The sequence below is a fragment of the Osmerus mordax genome, chromosome 6 (genome assembly GCF_038355195.1).
Source record: "Osmerus mordax isolate fOsmMor3 chromosome 6, fOsmMor3.pri, whole genome shotgun sequence".
NCBI lineage: Eukaryota > Metazoa > Chordata > Actinopteri > Osmeriformes > Osmeridae > Osmerus > Osmerus mordax.
Window position 1 is genome coordinate 16,346,882 of NC_090055.1, and position 23,307 is coordinate 16,370,188.

The 23,307-nt window shown below is 45.6% G+C and overlaps 1 protein-coding gene across 1 annotated transcript; it reads right to left on the reverse strand.

The window, feature by feature from the left end:
• Window positions 1-9,290: 9,290 nt before the first annotated feature.
• On the reverse strand, window positions 9,291-23,109 carry si:dkey-12j5.1 (uncharacterized). Its single transcript, XM_067238393.1, has 11 exons — window positions 22,974-23,109; window positions 22,579-22,688; window positions 22,282-22,428; window positions 21,984-22,136; window positions 21,626-21,729; window positions 21,388-21,511; window positions 20,682-20,786; window positions 20,094-20,162; window positions 16,081-16,134; window positions 14,190-14,342; window positions 9,291-9,885 (listed from the first exon to the last, which is right to left on the reverse strand). The coding sequence occupies exons 1-11, from the start codon at window positions 23,038-23,040 to the stop codon at window positions 9,694-9,696; spliced, it is 1,278 nt and encodes a 425-aa protein (XP_067094494.1). The 5' UTR covers window positions 23,041-23,109; the 3' UTR covers window positions 9,291-9,693.
• Between the last annotated feature and the right edge of the window lie 198 nt (window positions 23,110-23,307).

Consider the following 23,307-nt stretch of genomic DNA (forward strand, 5'->3'; position numbering starts at 1 on the left):
AAAGGGAAGAACCATAAGAGCATGTAGTTAAACAAGTTACAATTAAACAACATGAATGAACATGAACATGCTATAAGTGCAAGTGTACCTGTGGAAAAAAAGCAAGCAACAGTAATAAAAACAATATATCACAGCGAAAACAAAAATTTAAAACAGTTACCACTAACCACAAGAGCAACAAGTCACTAAGCAAGAATGATTGTGATCCTTGAGGAAACTAACATCGGGTCAAGCGAACCATTCCTAAGTACCGTTGTACTCCCGGAACAAGTGCGTCTTGAGCCTTTTCTTGAAGGTGGAGAGACAGTCAGTATCTCTGATGGAGGTGGGGAGTTGATTCCACCACTGGGGGGCCAGACAGGAGAAGAGCTTGTGTTGGGACCGGGCGGTCTTGAGCGGTGGGACCACCAGGCGGTTGTCTGAAGAAGACCGTAGGTGACGGGTGGGGGTGTAAGGCTGCAGGAGAGACTTGATGTAGACGGGTGCAGTCCCGTTCACTGCTCGGAAGGTCAATACCAGGGTCTTGAATCTGATACGGGCCATGATAGGTAGCCAGTGGAGAGAGACGAGGAGCGGGGTAACATGGGAGCGTCTGGGTAGATTGTAGACCAGGCGGGCCGCTGCGTTCTGAATCCTCTGAAGGGGGCGGGTTGCACATGCTGGGAGACCAGCGAGCAGCGAGTTGCAATAGTCCAACTTGGAGAGGACAAGTGCTTGGACTAGCAGCTGGGTGGAGTGCTCAGACAAGTATCTCCTGATCTTCCGGATGTTGTAGAGGGTGAATCTACACGACCGGGAGACCGCAGCAATGTGGGCCGTGAGGGAGAGCTCGTCGTCCATGGTAACCCCAAGGTTCCTGGCAGAGGATGAAGGGGTCACCGTCGCAGATCCCAGGGTGATTGAGAGATTGTGGGAGATGGAGGGTTTAGCCAGGACGATGAGAAGTTCTGTTTTGGCGAGGTTCAGCTGGAGGTGGTGCTCGGTCATCCAGGCGGAGATGTCTGTGAGGCAGGCCTCAATCCTAGCTGAGATCCCCGGATCGGTCGGGGGGAACGACAGGTACAGCTGCGTGTCGTCAGCGTAGCAGTGGTAGGAGAAGCCATGGGAGGTGATGATTGGTCCAAGTGAGGTGGTGTACAGAGAGAAGAGGAGGGGTCCAAGGACGGAGCCCTGTGGGACACCAGTGGAGAGCTGGCGAGGTCCTGACAGTTTGCCTCCCCAGGAAACCTGGTAGGATCTTCCCGACAGGTAGGATGAGATCCACTGGAGTGCAGTGCCAGTGATGCCCATCTCAGAAAGTCTGGCGAGCAGGATCTGGTGGTTAACCGTATCAAACGCTGCAGAAAGGTCCAGCAGAATGATGACGGATGACCTGGAAGCCGCTCTGGCAGACTGGAGGGCAGTGGTGACTGAAAGGAGGGCAGTCTCTGTGGAGTGGCCAGTCTTGAAGCCCGATTGGTTGGGGTCAAGCAGGTTGTTCTGTGTGAGAAAGTTAGACAGTTGGTTCGATACAGCACGTTCAATTGTTTTTGAAAGGAAGGGTAACAGTGATACCGGTCTGTAGTTCTGGAGGACGGCATACACGACAAATGCACTAGCACAGATAGACACAAACACAAACAAACAATGACAAGAAGAGACAGAAATTCTACATTTGGCATTTGCTGACTGAAGGGTCTATCAGAGTGAACATTCCTGTAACTTGAATGTGGGGGGCTCTGGCAGTTACGATTTCAGAGCACGTCTGTTGGACTGGTGAGAGTGTAGAAGGGCAGTGAGGTGAGGGGGTGGGGGGCAGTGGGAGTTAGGGGGGTAGCTATCATCACCCCAATTCGCCAGATGGTGTATTGAGCAGACTTCCCAGGGTGTTTTGAGAGATTTGATTGATTTGGCCTTATGATATCTGAGACAAGAGTGCACATATGTACACACACACACGGAGTTCCAGGGGTTGCTGGTGCTTCAAGTCAACCCCTGTAAAGAGTCAGTAATTAGAGCGCAAGCCTCCCCTCTCCTCCTTTTGACCCCTGTGGGTGTCTGTGTGTGTGTGTTTGAATGTGTTCCCTATCCATCTCCACAGGACAGTAGATCAAACAGACTGAGTGAAATTTAGAGCAGCAATAATTAGCAGCTGTTATGTCATCAAACCTCTCATCTTCTTCACATAAACTACACACACCCCAACTCTGCACACGCATACACTGCACTACAACACTACTCAAACTAAACACTCCAATGCTACACACACATACACACTTAGCATACACACACAGCTTGAATCTCATCTCCTAGCTTGAATCCCACTTAATAAACTGTCTTTCAGATTCCAACCACAGATAATGACAAGGTCAGTAATCGGCAGTGCTTGAGGGTACTGTCTGTAGAGTGGGGAAAGACTGCTGCCGGAGAGAATGCTGCATCTGTCTGTATGTAGACTCGGGGGGGGGGACGGCGGGGACACACACATACACGCACGTGTACATACACTTACGCACACTGAGACCACAAGGAGGGAAGGATTATTAATCATTATGTCACTGTATTTCCTGTTGTCTGCCTGTGACTGATTAAATCATTATCAAAGTATTGAGATCAGAATATTGGTTTGTGTGTGTGTGTATGAGTGTGTGTGTACGTGTGTGAGAGAGGATGTTGATTTATGATCAGGAATAAGCTGTTAATTTTGGTAAATCTGTACTGCGGCTTAATGATGTATAAAAGAACTGGAGGCGTGGCACTCACACACACATACACACACACACACACAAAGTCAGTAGAGGCTCAGTTTATATTCTGTAAAAGGCAGACAGTTCAGCCGATGAAGTAGTTACATTTCTGGATGAAAGGGTTCTCCAGGTTCAAATGGGTTAGAGTCAATCTTACTAATAAACTTTAAAAAGACCAAGGCTTCATCTCTAATATCTTTTCAACACAAGCACTTTCAAGCAATCACTGTTTTCAGGCTAAAAGGTTCACAACAGCAAAGAACGAACGATCACAGTTCCCATTTACAATCGCGAACAAACAAAAGGTTGTGGGCACTCCTCCCACACATGCTCCTCTCAGTGTCTTGAGTTATCTCTTGCCTCAGCACACACCTTCTCCCTCTCTTCTACACTTTCTGACCTTCCACATCTCACCTTTAACCTCCCTCTTTCACTGGCTCAAGGTCGGACTGTGCCTATAAATTCCTCCAGCTGCGAACAATCTCTGCTCTAATGCCCACACCCACATGATTAACAGTAATATTACAGTTTTTTACAATTGCTAAAACACATTTCTTGAAACAGTCACCCATTTTCTCAAAACTGTGAACACAAAACCTCATCTTCAAGCACTATTTACAAAACCTCTGAATCCTCTTGCAAAATTAAACTTTCGCCTCAAAACTGTTTTACCTGTGCTCAAAATCAAACTTTCACCTCAAAACAGATTTACCTGTGCTCAAAATCAAACACTGCTCTCAAATCATAAACAAAGTGATCAAAATGATATACACTATCAAGCAGTCAGTAAACAATACACCAAAAAATAGCAAACACATTGTTCAAAACATATAGTTCTCAGGGGAAAGTACATTTTTAATCTCAAAACAAATTTCATATTTATCCGTCATTGTCTTTTGATGAACGAAAACATGTTCTATCATAGTACCTCAAAATTGATAAAAAATTACTACTCTGCTTTGCTCTTTGCAATTTCTTTTGTTCTTTCTCCTCCTTGTACCCCTATACAGTGCTGTACCCTGCATCTCACGACTCAAAACTCACTCTTGTTCTTTGTTGATATGAACCTGCAACCAGTCAAAATCTGTTGAGCAGTCAGTACTATTACTATAACACATGGAAAGCACAATGTTCAGGGCCATACCATTTGTTCATTGTACAGTATACAGCCTACAATGCACTGTACTATGATGTAGGCCGAAAATGAGCTTCCCCTATATGAAAGACCAGCAGCCACCACTGTAATGAGGGATGGTCTAAACAGTGTTTAAACTCAGTTTGCCTTTAAAAAATGGGACAAAAACAGGTTTATAAGTGCCTCTAGATTGGTTTCCCTGGTCTACAGATTGTGTAGACCCCCCCTCCCCTCACAATACACACAGAGGGGTCTCTGTCCATGCTTCACGGCTGCTAGCAGCAGCACACTGCAGGCCTCTCCTTCTGGCTGTCTCTTTGAAGAATCTTCTAGCCGGTAAAAGGAAAAGAAGCATGAGATTCAGGCCGTGATAGAAGCACTGCTCAGGAGACTGAACTCAAGAGCTCAGATAAAGAAAACTGATTGTGTGTGTGTAAATAAGATAGACACTATAAATAGAGAACAAGTGTAGATAAGGAGATAGAGAAGATAAGAAAGGTGGAGCCTCCCTATCTCTATCATCTTGTCTCTGATTATCTCAACATGTTATGAGAAGATCTGTGTCTGGGTGTGTTTTTGTCTTGTTTGTGTGTGTGTGTTCGACAGACCTTTATGATTAATAGCTCCTGTTCCGTCCTTCCCATCCTGGTGAGACTTCCTGGTTATTCTGAGCCACTATAGTAGACTATAGTTGACTGTGGTCAACTATAGTCATGGTGACACCCCCCTACCCCCTACTCTGGCTGGGCAGGGAATCCCCCTCTCACCTGCCCTTAGATAATGGCAGCAGCGTCCAAACATAGCTGGTGTCTGGGGTGTACACCCCTGAGAATCCTGGTGTCTGTCCCTCCCTTGGAATGTGGGTGTCTCTGATTGGCTGCCTTGCACTTTTCATAACTAAAACCCCATCCAGACATAAATTGTCTCCAAGGTAACCATAAGTATACCATAATTAACCATACTATAATTATAGAGGTTTCGATTGAGTGAGTGACAGGGAGAGAGTGTGTGTCTGATTTATTAATCATCCATAATGAGATGAACGGAGGGGAGAATAATCCGGGATTAACAGATTATAAAACTTCTGTTGTCATAGCAACATTTTCATTGGGACTGAACATTGCCACATACAATTTTCCTCCACCGCCCAGTGTGCATACACACACAAACTGCAGAGTTCTTCATGTGTGTGAGTGTGTTTGTGTTAATTAATGAGCTAAGAAGGTCCTTTTCTCGTGGGGGATTAAGGTGGAAATCAAACCAATCTTTAGAATTACAAAGAAAACCAGATAAACTGAAACATGAGGGACCCAATCTGGACTCAGAGCATACAGAAAGAGAGAGAGAGACACAGAGAGCTGGAGAGAGGGGCGAAGGGAGTGACAGATGAGAGGAGGGGAGAGAGAGACTGAGGATGGGAGAGAGATAGAAAGGGGAGGGGAGGAGGATAGACAAAGAGAGAGATGGAGAGAGATAGACTGAGACTAGATGAGGATAGAGAGACAGACAGAGAGATGGGGAGAGAGAGAGTGAGAAGAGACAAGGAGAGGAAGGAAAAGAGAGACAAGGAGAAAGATAGAGAGACAAGGAGAGGAGGATAGAGACAGAGAGACGGGGGAGAGAGAGAGAAGACGAGGAGAGGAGGGGAGAGAGACAAGGAGAAAGATAGAAGAGGAGAGGATAGAGAGACAGACAGAGAGACGGGGAGAAAGAGAGAAGACGAGGAGAGGAGGGGCGGGGAGAGAGACAAGGCAAAGATAAAGAGACGTGGAGAGGAGGATAGAGAGACAGACAGGGAGATGGGGAGAGAGATAAAGAGTGAGAGGAGATGAGGAGATGATGGGAGAGAGTTAGAGACAGAGAGCGAGACAAGGAGAAGAGGGGACAGGAGAGTAATGGAGAGAGCAAGAGGGACAAAAACATAATGCTTCAGGTCTCCCTTCTTTGTACAGCACTATAACTAAGTTGAGTACCGTACCTCCACAACCTCTTCTCACTGTGTCTCTGATGTCTGTCTGACAGAATGTGAAGTATGTTTTTCCAGCCTTTGCAAACACCCCTGTCGACACCTACTCAACTCCCTATTATGGCAGGAGAACTGGATCTGCTCTACTGGGAGGTGGGGAGGTCCTGTTGATGGTGAGTGGTGTGTGTGTGTGGGGGATGAACTTCCTAATGTGCTGTGGCTGGCCGGGCCCCGAGATGTAACAATGGATTGACTCAGACTCAACCACTCACGACTTCCTTCCTGGTCATTTTAGACACATTACACTGATGGCTTGATGCAGTTTAATACGGTCATTAAGATATTCTGTAGCTCCTGCCTTGCTCTAAGAAGTGGGTGTGTGTGGGGTGTGTGTGAATGTGTGTGTGATGAAGCGCAATGAATGCTAAGTAATTTGTATCTTAACTTCTTTATTTACATTTACATTTAGTCATTTAGCAGACGCTCTTATCCAGAGCGACTTACAGTAAGTACAGGGACATTCCCCCCGAGGCAAGTAGGATGAAGTGCCTTGCCCAAGGACACAATGTCATTGGCACAGCCGGGAATCGAACCGGTAACCTTCAGATTACTAGCCCGACTCCCTAACCGCTCAGCCACCTGACTTCCTTGTGTCTTTATGACATATCCTTAGTGAAAAGTTTTTTTTTCCCCAATTAAATAGATGTAAAGGAAACTTTTGAGAGCTTTTTCTCTATTTTACAGTAAAATGGAATACAGAATTGCCCGGTTGTTTGCTTTCAACAGAAACTCGTTCTGTCAGGAATGCAAGTGTGGACCCAAAAACAGACTTCAAAATATGCGTGTAGGTGTACAGTATAATAAGTGAGGCTGGTGTTAGAATTGAGGAGTGTTTCATTCAGTGTCACGGTGACAGGGCATCCTGCTGAGCACAATACCCTGTCCTTCAGCACTCTCACTCTATCGATCCAGGCTTCTCCATGGACACCTCCCTCAGCACGTTTCTGTATGGTACAGTATGCTAACAGCAGAGTGGTGAAGAAAAAAAAAATGGCCATCAACATGCTTTTCTGAAGTCAATTGATAGTTAGAAAACAACTCATTAAAGGTAACAGTAAAACAAAGTGTTAAAGACTAATAAAGTGGTTGCACATGTGCATACAGTTTTTCTCAATTGCTAAAACACTAAAACCCATTGGCTGAACAACGTTCTCAGTTGCCTGAACTCATGTAGCTAATTGTGCAGTCTGTTGTCAATACCTTAAACCATTTCACATGGTAAAACACGATTTGCAACTCTAAACACATTCTCATTCTCCAAACACATTCTGCACTCTAATGCACATGTCATCCATACTGGTAAACACAAATGGCAACAACCAAATACAAATAGAGAAAAAATGTCATTGACTGAACACAACCACTCTAAATTTATTTCACTTGTTTCAAATGATGTGACACAACCAATATAAGCCAGTTTAGAGAGCTAACAGGTTGTTGAAGTTGGGAAAATATTGCTTGTGATGTCGACGAAGTGCTCTGGCCTGACCCAGCCCAAAGAAAAGAAGAAGCACATTGATCACATATTTACTCCTTTGATTTTTGTCCCTTTTACTGTATAGTATTGTACACTGTAGTTAGGGATGCGTATTGATAAGATTTTAACGATTCCGACTCCTTATCAATTCCTGCTTATCGATTCGATTCCTTATCGATTCTCTTATCGATATTCCCCTCTACAGCCATAGGTCTGTGCGTCCTGCACCCCCCCCCACACACACACACACACACACACACACTCGTTCTAAACGAATTTCTCGAACTGGCTTTGACTGGCTCTGAAATGAGCTAATACCTACCACCTCTAGGCCTCTTCAGGCCTCTGTTTTCAAAACTAAATCTAGTCGGAGATAGAAACTTTCAGTTTCCTTGTGTTCAAGCTTCTATTACTCAACACCAGTAGGACTTACAGGGGTCCTAACAACAGGTGAAATAACTTCAGTGTCACCTTTCAAAAGAGACCATTTACATGCATGTACTCCAAATGGTTCAACAACAGCTTCCAATGTACTTTGGGTATGTTGTTTAGGCGTTTTCAGTCACATTTAACAGGACTATTAAAAGGTTAAACAATTAAAATCCTAAATTTAGTAATGGATTAAAAATCGATATGCTCAGTTTAATAATGTGACACGCGAACGTTTGCTGATAACACACGCCGCCCCGATAACGTGAAATGATCAATAAGATCAATACTAATGGGAGACGAATGCTGGAGCTAAAATGTATGCTTCAAACGACGGGACAGAAGATAACTAGATCGACTACACACAATAAAGGCAAATTGCTTCACACAGTAACAAGTGGCAAGTAACAAGTCACTTTTGAGCAGTTTAGCTCTACCTTAGATAGTTAGAGATGAAGTGCGAACGTTAGCTGCGCTGCTGCATGCATCGAACACATGACGTTCCAGTAACTTCATTCCATGCTGTGTTCAAATGCTTCTTCATATTTGTAGTATTTCCTCCCTTCGACGAAATAGACTTTTTACACGCGTTACAAGTGGCGTTGTTGTCATTTTCTCCTGTGATATACAACCAAACTTTAGAACGCTTTTTCCTAGTTGCCATGCTGCAGTCTGTCTATGCGCGAACTTTTATAGTTTATTCAGACAGACGTTCGCGTGTCCCATTATTAAACTGAGCATATCGATTTTTAATCCATTATTAAACTTAGCATTTTAATTGTTTAACGGCACAGAGAATCGTTAACAGAATCGTTAAGGAATTTTGCTAACGATTCCAAGGAATGATCCCATCCCTACCCTGAACTGTTGTATAGTGGGTTAAGCAAGGGGAGTTTCTATAGCCGAGTAGTGCATTGTGCGCAGCAAGCTTGGAAGTAAAAAAAGGGATATGAATAGGGGCCTATGCCCCATTAGAGCTTTATGTCTAACAACGCCCTGCCTGCTACTATAGCTGATTCTGAACGAACTCGTCTTCGAGATGAATGTTTTCTAACGCATTTAAAATGTTAACACTATAGTAAATATTTGACCATAAATAAAAAGACATTAGGGGAATCCGAACTTCCCTTGCAGTCTCAAAGAAGTCGCCACTGCATCATTAAAAGACAAAGTAGAAGTCTGAGCAATGTGTTTGTGTGCGTACATGTACTTGTCAGCATCCCACATTCTGCCTTTTAAAGTCCCTAGTGAACAATCTTTTTTTGATTAACCAAGAGAGCGGGAACCCTAACAAGAACTGGAAACAATACTTTGTGTTTGAGTGTGCGTGCACATAGATTTTAATCTGTGGATGTGTTTGATGAGGCCTTGAGAGGCAGTGAAGAGCTATATAGAAATCCCATCAGTCCATCAACCTAGACGTCTTTCATTTACAAAAGTCGTTTCAAAGAAAGTTCATTTAGAAGTCTATTAAGCACCAGAGGTTTAGAAAAAGTGTGAATTTAAAATAGCAGTTTTTATTGTCTTTGTCAGCATTGAGGTGTGTATTTCCAATCTATTGTAAACTGAGTTTGACTGACAGAGATAAGATACTGAAGGCACTTCAGAAAGTACAGCACTGAAAGAGAGGAGGAGGTTGGGCGAGGAGAGACAGAGAGGCTGAGTGAAACACGCAGAGATGCAGATAGACAGCGAGATAATTAAGGAAATCACATTAAAAACTGAAATGTGGAGCGGTGTTTCTCAGCATCCATCCCTTAGGAACCACATCTGCGACACGGAAGTTTGATTCACACTGATCTACAACCTAGATCACACACCATATCAGATCCTAAAACACTGGTCACACGCTGTAGAATATGTGTGTGCGTGTATATTTCAGAGAGATGGTTCAGAGAGCTCAGTGTTCCATGGCAGAAGCCTCCTCCTCTTGTTCTTCCTCCTCTTCATCACTGCAGGGTTCAAACTCCTGGTCCAGGGCTGCACCTGCCCCCTCCTCCTCTCCCTCCTCCACCTCCCCCCCAAGCTCGCCCAACAGCTGCTCCACATGTTCCAACATTGGGGGGTCATCACAGTGCAGCTTGCAATACAGCTGAAAGACAAATACACACACACACACACACACACACACACACACACACACACACACACACACACACACACACACACACACACACACACACACACACACACACACACACACACACACACACACACACACACACACACACACACACACACACACACACACACACAGGTTAGAAACACACTTAAAATCACATATTATACTCATTAGCATACATTCAGTGTGCACTCCCATCATATTATATTCTGTTATAATGGGCAAGTCTGAAATGTTCCTGCAGTGGCTGCAGCTTTTTGTCAGCCAGTCTGAGCAACAGGAGCACTGGTAAACAGGGATTGTCTTTTATTTGGAAAATCAGCACATTTGATACACTGTTTAGCAGCTGAGAAGAGATACAGAGGGTATTTATCTCCCTCGATTACACACACAGATGCATACAAACACACACACACAGAGGTGCATTCACTCAGAAGCACGCACGTACACACACAGGCAATCATTGTTGTTATCTCAGGAAAATAAGCTGGAGCAGCAAGATAAAAAAAAGTCATTTTCTAAAACGGACCACTAGATTTATCTCAGCACAATACTCTGCCTGAGTCTAATTATCCACATGATAGGACTGCTCAGTGATAAAAGTAGTTCTGGCAAAAAGAATAGCAGGTCTAGCCATGTATGCATGTGTGTGTTTCGTGTTCACAAACACAAACAATGCCTCTTCTCCTTTCTTCCCAGGAAGAGACGTTCTCTGGTCCAGGGGTGGAGGAGATAAGCAGACATGGGATTAGAAGATGAGGTGCCTTTTCTGTTTAATCTAGTCAGGATATGAGAATGCACACACACATAAACTCACAGAAAAAGATTCATCCCATTGCAAGTGTAACCAGGCCAAAAGAGTGAGTGAGTGTGTCGCCCCAGGAACAGTCACTAAGCAACTGTAGGCCTTGACAGCAGACAAGTCCTCTGGGAATTCATTTGGAGACAGACAGAGAGAAAGAGAGGGAGTGTGTGAATGAGGTCTGTGCTTGTGAGGCTCCAGAGATCTGTGGGGAGCAGGGGGAGGCAGAGAGTCGGTGACCCAGGCTGAAGAGCTGATCCCTGGGGGAGCACACACACTCCAGGCCCCTGGAGGATCACGGCTGTCTTCTCTCTCATCTTCCTCCCATCGTGAAGAAACACGCTTCGTGATGTTAGGAGCTAAACTCCACTTTGACTAAAGTTCGGTTTTATGTTGGAAGCGGCCTCATTTATTCAGGAAAACGTGTATGTGTGTGTGGGTCTGAAAGACTGTGTGAGACTGTTTTAAATGAGCTAGCTGGTATTTAGCGTGGCACAACAGTCCAAATTACCTGGCGTCCCAGCGCTGGATCATTTCTCATTCAGACAGCATGAGCTGGCTGTATAAACAACCATCCACAACATAGACACTCTGCTGCTGAGCTCAGCACAGACACACACTCTGACCAGGTCATTTCTCATTTAGAGAAATGTGTGGGCGTCTGTGTGGGATGGTAGAGGTGCGTGCGTGTCTGTGTGGGATGGCAGGTGTGTGTCTGTGTGGGATGGTAGGGTGTGTTTCTGTGTGTGTGTGTGTGTGTGTGTGTGTGTGTGTGTGTGTGTGTGTGAAAGATGGTAGGGGTGTGTGTGTGTGAATTTACTTGATGGTTTCTAGTTCTTTTATTAAAAACAGAGCCAGAACATACAGTAAGCCTGATCAGTCTCCAGTACACACACACACACCCACACAAAGCCATACTTCTGACTATGCAGTTTTGTGGCTGTGTGGAATAGTTGTAGACAACAGCAGGAATGTTATCCTTAACACAGAGAAAAGGGAGGTCATGGAACTTAGTTATGTTCATCTCCATCCCTCTCTCACTGGGTAGTCTTAGTTAAGCTTTCTATCTCGCTCCATCACTCTCTTTACTCTTAGTTAACCTCTCTCTATTTCTCTCTCAGTGTGTAGTCAAAGTTAACCTCCATCTGTCTTATCTTAGATAACCTCCCTCTATCTCTCCCTTACTGGGAAGTCTAAGTTAACCAGGAAGTTTTTACCTACATTTACACCATCTCACAGTGCTCAACCCACCCCACCCCCCTTCCGATCCCTATACTTCAATCCCTCTATGTCTCGCTCCCCCTCCTTCTCTCTCACACCTTCTCCCTCTCCACCACAGGTGACCTTACTGTCGGTGTGATAGATAGGCCTCACAGTTTATACTGGTACCTAATATAATCTGACACACACACACACACACACACACACACACACACACACACACACACACACACACACACACACACACACACACACACACACACACACACACACACACACACACACACACACACACACACACACACACACACACACACACACACACACACACACACACACACACACACACACACACACACACACACACACACACACACACACACACACACACACACACACACACACAAAGTTAGTGTGGAGTGAGTTGGAGATCAAGGTTGGGTAGGCAGTATGGGAGGAGAGTAGTCAGGTGGTCCGAGGAGAGGAGAGAGATAAAAGAGGAGGACAATACTGGGATTTAGGTTAATGGTGAATAACAGTGAGGTGTGTGTGAGTATGTGTGTGTGGGTGGGGGTGAGTGTGGGTGGGGGTGTATGAGTGGGTTGGTTTAAAATCAATAGCAGACTGGACGTGAGATAGAACCTGGGCTGAAACAAGATAAGAGTGTGACAAAGGCCGAAAGACGGGGTGGAGGGTTTGCATTGTGTTTTTGTGTGTTAGTGTGTGTCAAAAATGTGTATGTGCATATCTGTGTGTGTGTGTGTGTGCATGTGTGACAGAGCTTGTGGCATAGTGCTCGAGTGTGCTTGTGGAAATTGGAGGTCAAAAGTGTTCCTGTTTGATAGGGCCGAGAGGGGCCCCAAAGGGCCAGATTCAGGCAGAGCTGAGAGCTAAGACCACCAGCCTCTAATGTCATTTTAATGCCTTCGGCTCTGGCTGAAAGGTCGGGCTGCAGGAGAGGTGTTAAGAAACACACTATGTGGTGTGTGTGTGTGCTTGAGAGTGTGTGTGTGTGAGAGTGTGAAAGAGAGAGACAGTGTGTGTGAGAAAAAGAGAGACTTAAGAGGCCGTCCCCCTGGGATTGACTAAGGACACGTCCTGTTCACACTCAAGAAGGTCTAATCTAATCTACTGTCACACCCTGCCTTGTGTGTATGTGTGTGTGTGTGCGTCACACATTAAACATTCATTATCTCCCCCCTCTGGTGGAGAAGAAGGGAGGAATGTGGGACTGTAGCTGGAGCCACGCCTCTATGGAAAAAGGATGATGGAAATGGACACACGGCATCAGTTTCAGTGTGTGTGTGTGCGTCTGCACGCTGGACTGTTATACACACAGCTTGTCTTCTGAAAAACACAGTAGATCTGATGAATTAAGATATTTGTAACAAATTGGAAATGCAAGCGAAACACACAATTAAATATGAACATATGCTCAGACACACACACAGCAAACAAAGTCATAAAGTATGCAGAGATGTGGACGGGTGCCTAAACCAACCAGTAGGTTTGCGCCTCATTTCCATGTTGGAGCTCATTTAGTCTTTCCAACGGACTCCTCGTAAATAATTAACTACACACATACTCCGAAACAATGCTCAGATATAAACAAGAAGTGGGTTACACACACACACAAACCCTCACAGTCCTGCCATAGCTTTGACAGGCTTACATCCTCTCAAGGCAACCTTTAGTAACCTTAATATTCTCTCTTTCTGTCCCACTCCATCTCCTATATCCCAGGCTTGTTAGGTCGGTGTCAGAAGACAGATGGTGGTGTTGACTCATTAGACAGCCTGTCCTGCCATTAGGACAACAGCCAGGGAAAGACAGGACGGGTTGTGTGTGTTGGGGGGGGGGGGGGGGGCACGCAAAGAGAGAAAGATGTAAAGAGAAATATCCATACACAGAACCACCCACCCCCTCCCCGTCCTCGAAACAGATCTGGCTTCTCCTCACCGGCAGTTATCTATGCCCCTCATCCTTCAGCCAATACACTCCTGCTCCAACTATTTGGCCTCGCCCTTGTTCTGTTGACTCCTCATGTTCACCTCTAGACCCCCACTCCACCCCCTACTTCCACACCAGCTCCAGCCTTCTGTTTACTGGGCGTGTTGGAGTAGCCAAACCTGAACGCTGTGCATGGTCCAATCAGATGTGCAGGAGGCCAGGCCAGAATGTGTGTGTGTGTGTGTGTGGAGGAAGGCCTTCTACAGGATGTGAGGTCATAGGTGAGTGGATGCGGTCATACCTTCTTGGCTTTGGTCAGGTAGCATCTGGCAGCCTCCCTCAGCGCCTCAGCTTCCTCCCTCTCCTCCTCCCCCGCCTCTCTCCCTTCCCTCACTCTCTGCTCCCCCGCTCGTTCCTTCTGCAGACAGCACACCCAGCCGGACAGATACCACACCTGAGAGGAAGGGAGAGAAAAATGAAGCGAGACAGAAATGGAAAGAGTGGGAGCGAAGGACGAAGAAAGGCAAACAGGGAAAGAGAAAAACTGTTATTTGTTACATTAACAGAGCTGTAGACGGGACAAACACATTTGTAAGTGTCCGAAAGCATGTCTGCATGAAATCTCGTCTCTAGCAATGACAAATAGGTTTTTGCACAAACACACAGATGGACGAGTCAGGGATACACACCAATGCACACATACATTTAAACATGTAATCGCATTTATGCAAACACACACACAGTCCTCCATCTCAAGAAGCCTGGTTAATACAATAACTTGTTTTTCCACATAATCAACCCCCCACCCCCCCGACACAGCCAGGCCCTGGCCAGTCCCTCCAGATCCTGAATTCTCTCCTTAAAAGCCTCTCTTCCAATCACTTAGGTTTGTTTGAGCTCAGCAGTTGAGCCCAAAGACCATTCACCTACAGTTCCTGGAGCAGCCACACATGAATATCTGCTTCATCTATTATTCATCAGAGGCAAAAAAAAGATTTACACCTCTAACAGATACCCCTGAGACTGATAGGACACACACAGTTGGTCTGACTAACTGAATAACTGAATTATCTAGCTTGATAATCATAGCTTTCATGTTTATTTGTGACCTAGATGGACTGTCTCTGCCAAAGGTGTGCATGTGTGTGTGTAAGACGGGAGGAAGGGAGAAAGAGAGAAAGAAAGAGGGAGAAATATCTGGAGGTTTCTTTGTCACTTCCATCAGTACAGGGAGCGCGTCCTCAAAGCAGTTTCATTAGAATAAGTCTCTTTGAAACTGTTTACGAGATGGGTTCTTTTCATTTATTTATGCATGTGCTGCAAACACACTCCACGAGCTTCTGCAAATTAACCAGTCAGCTAATTAAAAACATCAGACGCGCCACTGAGGACACACACACACACACACTGTCAATCAATCAATTTAAATGACTCGTTTAGTTGAAGAAATATCCTAGTGGCCAACCATCTGGTTAAGCTCTGACAAGAACACATTTGAAAAAGCTTTTATTTTTCAGAGTTGTGATAACTCCCCAGTTTTATGTGCAGAACACAAACTTTTGTTCAAACTTTCAAGCTCCACTGTAAGTTAATCATGAGCTGACAGTGGGTGACCTCCAGAGAGAGGTGTGTGTAAGAACGTATTTCTTCTGCCTCAGCACAGTTCTAACACACTTAAAATAACCGTTGTGTGTGAACGCACAAGCCCGCACAAAAGCAGGTGTCACAGTGCCGTCTTCTGAAGTCATTTAAAAGTTCAGCACCCCTTTGACTGCTCTCAATCTGTCATCTCAGATGCATGTGCACGTACACTTATGTGTGTGTGTCAGGAGAGCAGACTTCAGATACTGCCAAAGTATAAAAGGCCTAATGTCAAACCCAAAAATGCTCCATATACTGTTAAAACATACAAATATGGAATTAAAGCTCTCTTCACACACACACACACACACACACACACACACGCATCTGCGTCTTACTCATTGATCTTCCTGATAAAGTGTGTGCAGTGTTTTACAGTCTGTCATGATTAATAAGTCTAAGCAGCTGATGGCTACAGCAGGATTCTGTATGAGGAATACCCTGGGTAGCTGAAGGCTACAACAGGATGCTCTATGAGGAATGGCCTGGGATCACGTGTCCGAACTTGCACGCCCCCCGCCACCTACAGTAGCTCCATCCCCAGCACTCACCTGGACTACCTCGTCATCCTCCTCCAGAAGACCCTCCAGCACGTCCACTGCCATCTGAGAGGGAGAGAGGGAGAAAACAGGGGGAGGTAGGGTGAGAACAAGGGAACAAGGGTGAGGGAGAGAGAACAGAATGGGAGAGAGAGGGTAGGAGACGTCAGAGACCCTTAAAAAATAAAAACAACCTAGTATATTTCCTACTTCGTCAATCGACCAATGAGATCAGTTAGTTCGAGAAGCGCATACAAGGCTGCTGTTCCGTCGACAAGGTGGTCAATGGCCAACAAGACAGCTGACACGGAGGTCGATGGGCCCCGGGCCTTATCTCCCGGTCGATAGCCACTGTCCTCTCATTGATCGATAGCCATCTTTATCTATTAACCCTGATCTACACCCCATCTCATCTCCGGGCTACCCGATCAGCCTCGATCAATACCAAGCCATCACCTTCATTGACGGATACGGGGGGGGGGGGGGGGGGGCGTCAATCAATACCCTGTTAAGTCCCTGTTATCAACGAACATTTTCAACACTTGTTCAACGTTCTCTCACAGACCGGAGCCTTTCCTTCTCTCATCCTCCTATACAAGTCTTCCCAGCGTTTCCTTAACCATGCTGTATCTACTCAATTTATACTCTCTAATCTTTCCTTCACCTTTTACATCTCCTTCCCTATCTTCTCTTCTGAAAACATTAATTTTCTCTGGCCTCTCTGCTGTCTCCTAACCCTGGTGTAACAAGCCTGGACTCCATACTGGACTTCAGCTCAGATTTTTGTGACCTTGTGTGGGCAGTGAAAAGCATTGGAAGAGGCAGATACTTTGGTTACTATTTGAAGGAAGAGGAAAGGGGTTGAGGAAAAGAGGGAGAGGGGGCAGAGATTGTGAGAGAGAGAAAGAGGGAGAGAAAGGGAAGCGTGTCAGTGTGTGTGTATGGCCTCAGGTGATGGAATATAGATTTTTTTTGTGAACCTGAGTTTGCTGAACAGTGTTAGGTAATCACCCAAAGAGAATGGCAGGGGCAAGACACCCCAACACACACACACTTATTTACCGGCATAACCAGACACACAGTAAAACGAAAGAAAAAGAGAGCGACGTGTCAGCTGCAAGCCTGTTATCTAACTCTCATTAGAGTTGGATTCTTCACCCTTTTCTCTCCAGACGTTCTTTTCTGTTCTTCTTCTGTTCTTTTCATTCAGGTACAGTGGTTCCCGTGGCAATAAATAGGTCTGTGGCCGGGGGAGACCAGGATGAAAACAGGTTAATTGAGACCAGCTTGTTAAGGAAAAAGAAAACAGAGAAGACGAGAGAGAAGAGAGGGAGTGAGGGAAGGTGTGAAAATGTGTGTGCGTCAGCGCACAGTTTGATTAATTGTTGGGCCAATTATATGCTGAATGTTTATCGGCTATGATTAATTAACGACTGTCTGATCTGCACAAACAAACATCTGATCCCGGTTGATGACTGTGGCCTGATTCAGCATCCTCTTGTTTGAGTTAACGTACACATGCAAGCACACACAAAGGGTACCAATTGGACATCTAGATATAGATATGAAGCCTGAGACCTCCTTTTTTTTACCACAGATAAGACCTTTGGAAGATTTTAACAGTAGAAATAGAATAGAACAGAACTGGAAGCAATCATAGGTGATCTCCCCTTCTGATTGATCTCTCTTCCTCTCGCCCTTTCTCTCCTTATCCTCTTTTTCTCTGTCCCTCTTTCTCTCTCTCGCTCAATCCTCTCTGTCTCTCTCATATAGAATAGCCAGACCAGAGGCTACTGATTAAACATTTCATTTTTGAAAGCGGCCTCAGAATCTAAACAACAAGATTAATATTCCCCTGGACATGGATGGAAGGAGGGGGAGATGGTGAGAGAGAAGGTGTGTGTGTGTGTGTTTGGCGGGGTACACATCCAGGCAGTATGTCAGACAGGCAGACAGGACAGAAAGACAGACAGAAAGAACTGCATCCAGACAGCCGTCAACACAGCCACAGTCTCTGAGCTCTTCTTTTGACTTCAGGAGCTGTGACCAACGGCCCACATTTATAATTACTGTGTGTCAGAGTGTGTGTGTGTTGTTTCCTATCGTGCAGTTTTGCCACTGTAATGCAGTTGTAAAAATAAATAGAAAATAACTAAATTGTTTTAATAGGGGATGCTGCAGACAGGGGAAAGAAATTACTAGCATGTGGGGGTCGGTTGGGCTGACTCTTCCTCACACACACACACACACACACACACACACACACACACACACACACACACACACACACACACACACACACACACACACACACACACACACACACACACACACACACACACACACACACACACACACACACACACACACACACACACACACACACACACACACACACACACACACACACACACACACACACACACACACACACACGGCAGCGCTAAGCATATCCCAAAGCACTGCTTGCCTCAATTGAGCAGAGAGAGAGACTGTGCCTCATCTAGGCTAACCATAAAAACAAATAAACACAAAGCCTAAACACAGGGATGTGATATCTATCACCTGCTATTACAACCGCATCCTTAGACCTAAGGTATTGTCCATCATCAAGGGACCTGGGTCTGTCTGTCCATCTGTCTGTCTCAAAGTCTGTCTATTCATCTGCCTGTCTGTCTGCCTGTCTCAATGTCCATATTCCCATTTGCGTGTTAGAATGTCTGTCTATTCTTCTGTCTGTCTCTACCCATCAGCCTGTATGAATGTCTGTCTAATCGTCTGTCTGTCTGTCTATCTACCCATCTGCTTGTCTTACTATCAATCTGCCTGTCTGTCTGCCTTCCTGTCTATTCTTCTCCCTGTCTGTCTGCGAGCCTACACTCTTACAGCTGAACTTGTCTCCAGAGTGGAGTGGATGACGGCTGTCCAGGAAGCTTTCAGAGGTTCTGTGGCAGATCGAGGGCTCGGAGTTACAACGGAACCATCGAAGAGCCTCCACTCATCTGTCAGACCAAGGACTTCTTTCACATCCGCAGCGCCGAGTAAAGTCAACTTAAGCGAAACTTTGACGAGAGAAATTCCAGTGAGAGTTGTAAGAACCAAACCCCCAGAAGAGCCCGGAGGAAGAGGGAGAGAGAGTCTCCGCTTTGTTCATTTCCTTGAATTTCATTTTGCTTTCAGCAAATTTCAGCTTTGTCTTGGAAACAGCCAAACACTCTGAGTTGTTCAAACATACATACCATAAAACTATGCCCAGGGTATATGTGTGTGTGTGTATTTGATGAGCGTGTGTGCTGAGCTTGCTGATATGTGTGGGATGAAGACAAACGATGCGTCAGAAACTACCCACCAGATTGTCATTTAACTGATCTACATGACAGCCTCATCTTCTTTACACACAAGCACACTCTCTCCATCCCAACTCCCCCTGTCCCTCTCTTGCCCCCCCCCTCTCTAGAAAGCATGTGGATGGATGTTAAGAAGAGAGCTGCGTTGCTTTCAGCCGGGCTCCCGGTAACATTACTGTCCTGTTAGACACATCTCCCTATCATCCTCCATCTAGCTCTCAGTGCCCTTTTCATCTCTCCTCTCATCACCTCAGCCCCCCCCCACACACACACACCATCTCCTGCCCCTCCTTCTATCCCCTCTCAATCCCCTCCTCTCCATCTCCGTCCCCTTGCCATCTCTTCCTCTCCTTTCTACCTCAAATCTTCTTTCCCTTTCCCCCCCTCTCCCATTTCCTCCATACTCCCTCCACTTTCATCCATTCTCCATCTCCCTCCTATCTCTGTCTGCTTCCCTATTCTTTCCATCACGCTTCACTCCTATACCCCCCCCCCACCCCTCAGTAAATACCACTCCTCTATTATTGACGCGAGCCTGAACTCTAGCCGTGATAAAGACAAGCCTGGCCTTTCACTCTCAAAGGTGCTATTCAGCCATGAGAAGGCACACACCCACACCCATAAAAGCACACACACAAGCACATAAAAACAGACACGCACAAACCCAGGCATCCCTACCTCATATTCTTCTGATTCCATGAGCAGTTTGGCCGTGGTGATGCGAGTCTCGTATGGAGGGATCTCACTCTGAGAAACAAAACCAAAACACGAAGAATAAAAACACAGGATGAGCCTGCTCAGTAAGAGCGGGTAGCGTCCAGCAAAGCCCAGGTGTGGCCCTCCTGAGGCCAGACAGCAGCAGCAACCAGGCCAGAGGCCCCAGGCCGTGGCCCTGAAACAGAAATAGCTCCCGGCCTCCTCTCTCTGGACCCTGCTCTGGATGTGTCAGGCTTGGAGAGTGGAGAGACATGACAGCACGCTGCAAGCTCCATCATGACCTCTCTTCCAGATCTGTCACCAGAGATTCCTTCTCCAACCCTGAGTGGTTTGTTTATCTGTTTCTTTATCTTATTTAAAACCTCTGTTCTTGGTTAGATATTATTTTGTTGTCAAAAAGGGGGGGATGGGCAGTTTACGACGTAGTTAAGGCGGCAGGCGTGTGTTGCTTAGGCGGCCGCCTTAACTGATAAATGCTGCGTGAAACCCTGCAGTATGGTTGGTAAAAAAAAGCAAAACACTTTCATTTAGGGAAAGGCTACATCTCACCTGTGTTGGCTCCTCCACCATGTCTCCTCTAGGGGGCAGGGCCTCGCTTTGTTTGAGGGCAGGTAGCCACGCCCCCACACTCCTCATCAGGTAATCTCTCCCCTCCTTCTCACACAGACGAACAAGGAAACACGCATACAAAACACTCACTTGATGAGGTCCAGCCAAGAGAAACAGCTTGTTGGAGCCACACTGCCACCCACAGCCCAGGGGTGGTATTGCAGGCAGAAGGCCTCCACTCCACACTCCTTAATGAGCTGTGCTGTTTGCATTGCGAAACCTCTTTACACTAATTCCTTTATGCTTTCCTTTGTCTCAGATGTACTTCAGACAAGCTTTAATGAACAGGCTTCAGTAAGCCTGTGGATGTAAACATCTCCCAACTCTGTTCTAAGAGGTTTGCAGAGTAGCAACAAGTCCTCAATGAGCTTCATTCCAGTGCCCTTATTCTTGCCTGCATGTCCTCCCTTCTCCCCTTTCTCTATTAAAAGACTGTGTGCTCCAAACGCTCTGGCATATAATTATTCAAGATTATCATCTGCCATAAGAAGATGAATGTGTGTAGGTGTGTGTGTGTAGATTATGAGATTGAGTAAATCATCTGATTAATGGCATATGATTCAATTTTGTAACATTAATTAGCATCTGATTCCTGATTTAATGTGGTAATAACTCATCCAATGTGTGAGTGTGTGTGTGTACTGACCTGATTCTTCTCAGTACTAAATAGGTAGCTGGCCATTAGTTGTAGAGCCTCTGGGTTGTCATGCTGATGCTGCAACGCACTCTCTATAGCTTCTCTACACTTGTCTCCTGCACCGTCTTCCATACTACATACACACACACACACACACGCACACCCACACCGAGCAAGAGAGGTCAGTTGATGTCTCTATTTTAAATGTTAGGGCACGTGTGTGCTTGTGTGTGTGTGTGTAATTTACCAGAGGTCAGTGAGGTATATCTCTGCTACAGAGCAGTAGGCCACACACACATCCTTCCTACAGAGGGGCTCCTGGTCTGGTGGGGCCGCGGCCCCAGCCTCTGTCTGGGGGGGTGGGGGGGGGTTGTTACAGTACAAGAGAGCCTGGCTATAACATACATTTATAAATAATACATTTGGCTATAACTTAAGAATTGACAAACAGCACCCTCTCCTGTCAGAAAAAAACCTTCATTTAGAGCATAGGTGCAAGAACCAGGGTTTAATTCATTTGAATTGATCCTAACTAATATGTAGCTTATTCACTGGCCATGAGAGCATGAACAGTGAGCATGAGAGTGCAGTGTCTCTGAAATTACCATGCTTAGCGTTTGTCTCTCCAAAGCAGCGAGGATAATCTGTATGCCTCTGGTGTAGTAGCTGATTGCCTCCTGACCAGTGTGTAACTGTCCGAGATACATGTATTTACTGTGGCCCTCATCAGGGCTCAGTTCCACGGCACGCAGGAACACTTACACACAGTCAAGGAAAAGCTGTGAACATATACAGGTCCACGGGTACACACACTCTGTTTCTCTGAGATGTATTTACCATTGACTTGCTGAGTGTCTCCCAGCTCTCACACACTCACACACAGTGTTCCTCTGTGAAGGATATTCCCTTGGCCCTCTGCGGGTCTCCTAGCTCAGAGTGGATGTGGCCCAGCATGTCCAGGGTCTGCTTGTTGTTGGGCTCCAACTCCAGAGCCCGCTGGCAGAAACGGCCCGCCATCTCAAAGTCAAAACTGTCCATACACTCCTCCGTCTGGAGCAAAGGGAGACAGAGAGATAACCAGCATGTCCCGCTGAACGCAAACAAAGATGACAGCTTCTGCTATAGTAAGTATGGCACAATGAATTAATGATAAAGTTGGTAGTAGAGAGAGTGACACTAAGAGTTGGACCGTAAACAGACCTTCTCTAGTAGTTGTTCAACAGAGTATTTTTCTGCCGTTTTCTTTTTGGTCTTCTCCTGCATCTTTAATTTCATTCTTTCTTGCGGAGATAGAAAAGCAAGCCCGGAGTCTGCAGCATAGACGAGCGTGCACGAATACACACACAGACATATGCACAGGCACATCACCACAGACACACACACAGACAGATTTGCACACATATATACACATAAACAGTAATTTACAATTTTTTAGGTAAAGATGAGTGGAAAGCACGGTATTCGTTTGACTAGCTAGCTAGCTAAAGTAGATTACATCCAAAATCGGATGACACATAGCAAGCTAATAGCGCTAGCTGACTCCATCGTTTAAGACTTTGATCAGAACTTTAAGGTTAGATACATTAGCTACACACCTCCGTTTGCGCGCGTGTCTCTCCTCTTGCCTTTAGCCTTTTTCTTACTCTTTGCCTGGCCTCCCATGTTGATGTTGTTTAGGGTTGCGTACAGGAGCACAGTATAAATTGCATGGAACTTCACGCGTGGAATAGGTCGGGGCGGCGCATGCTCATTCGGTACTACAGCTGGTAGTACGGTATCCGAAAGTAGACAAAAGTTGTCTAGTTACGCAAAGCAAGTAATTCTATTGACTAAATGGCTGTGTGACTGAACACTATATTTGAGCACGGAACACTACATTTTTAAAGTCTTCTTTGTATAGTAATGTAGTCGAATATTATATCTGCATTG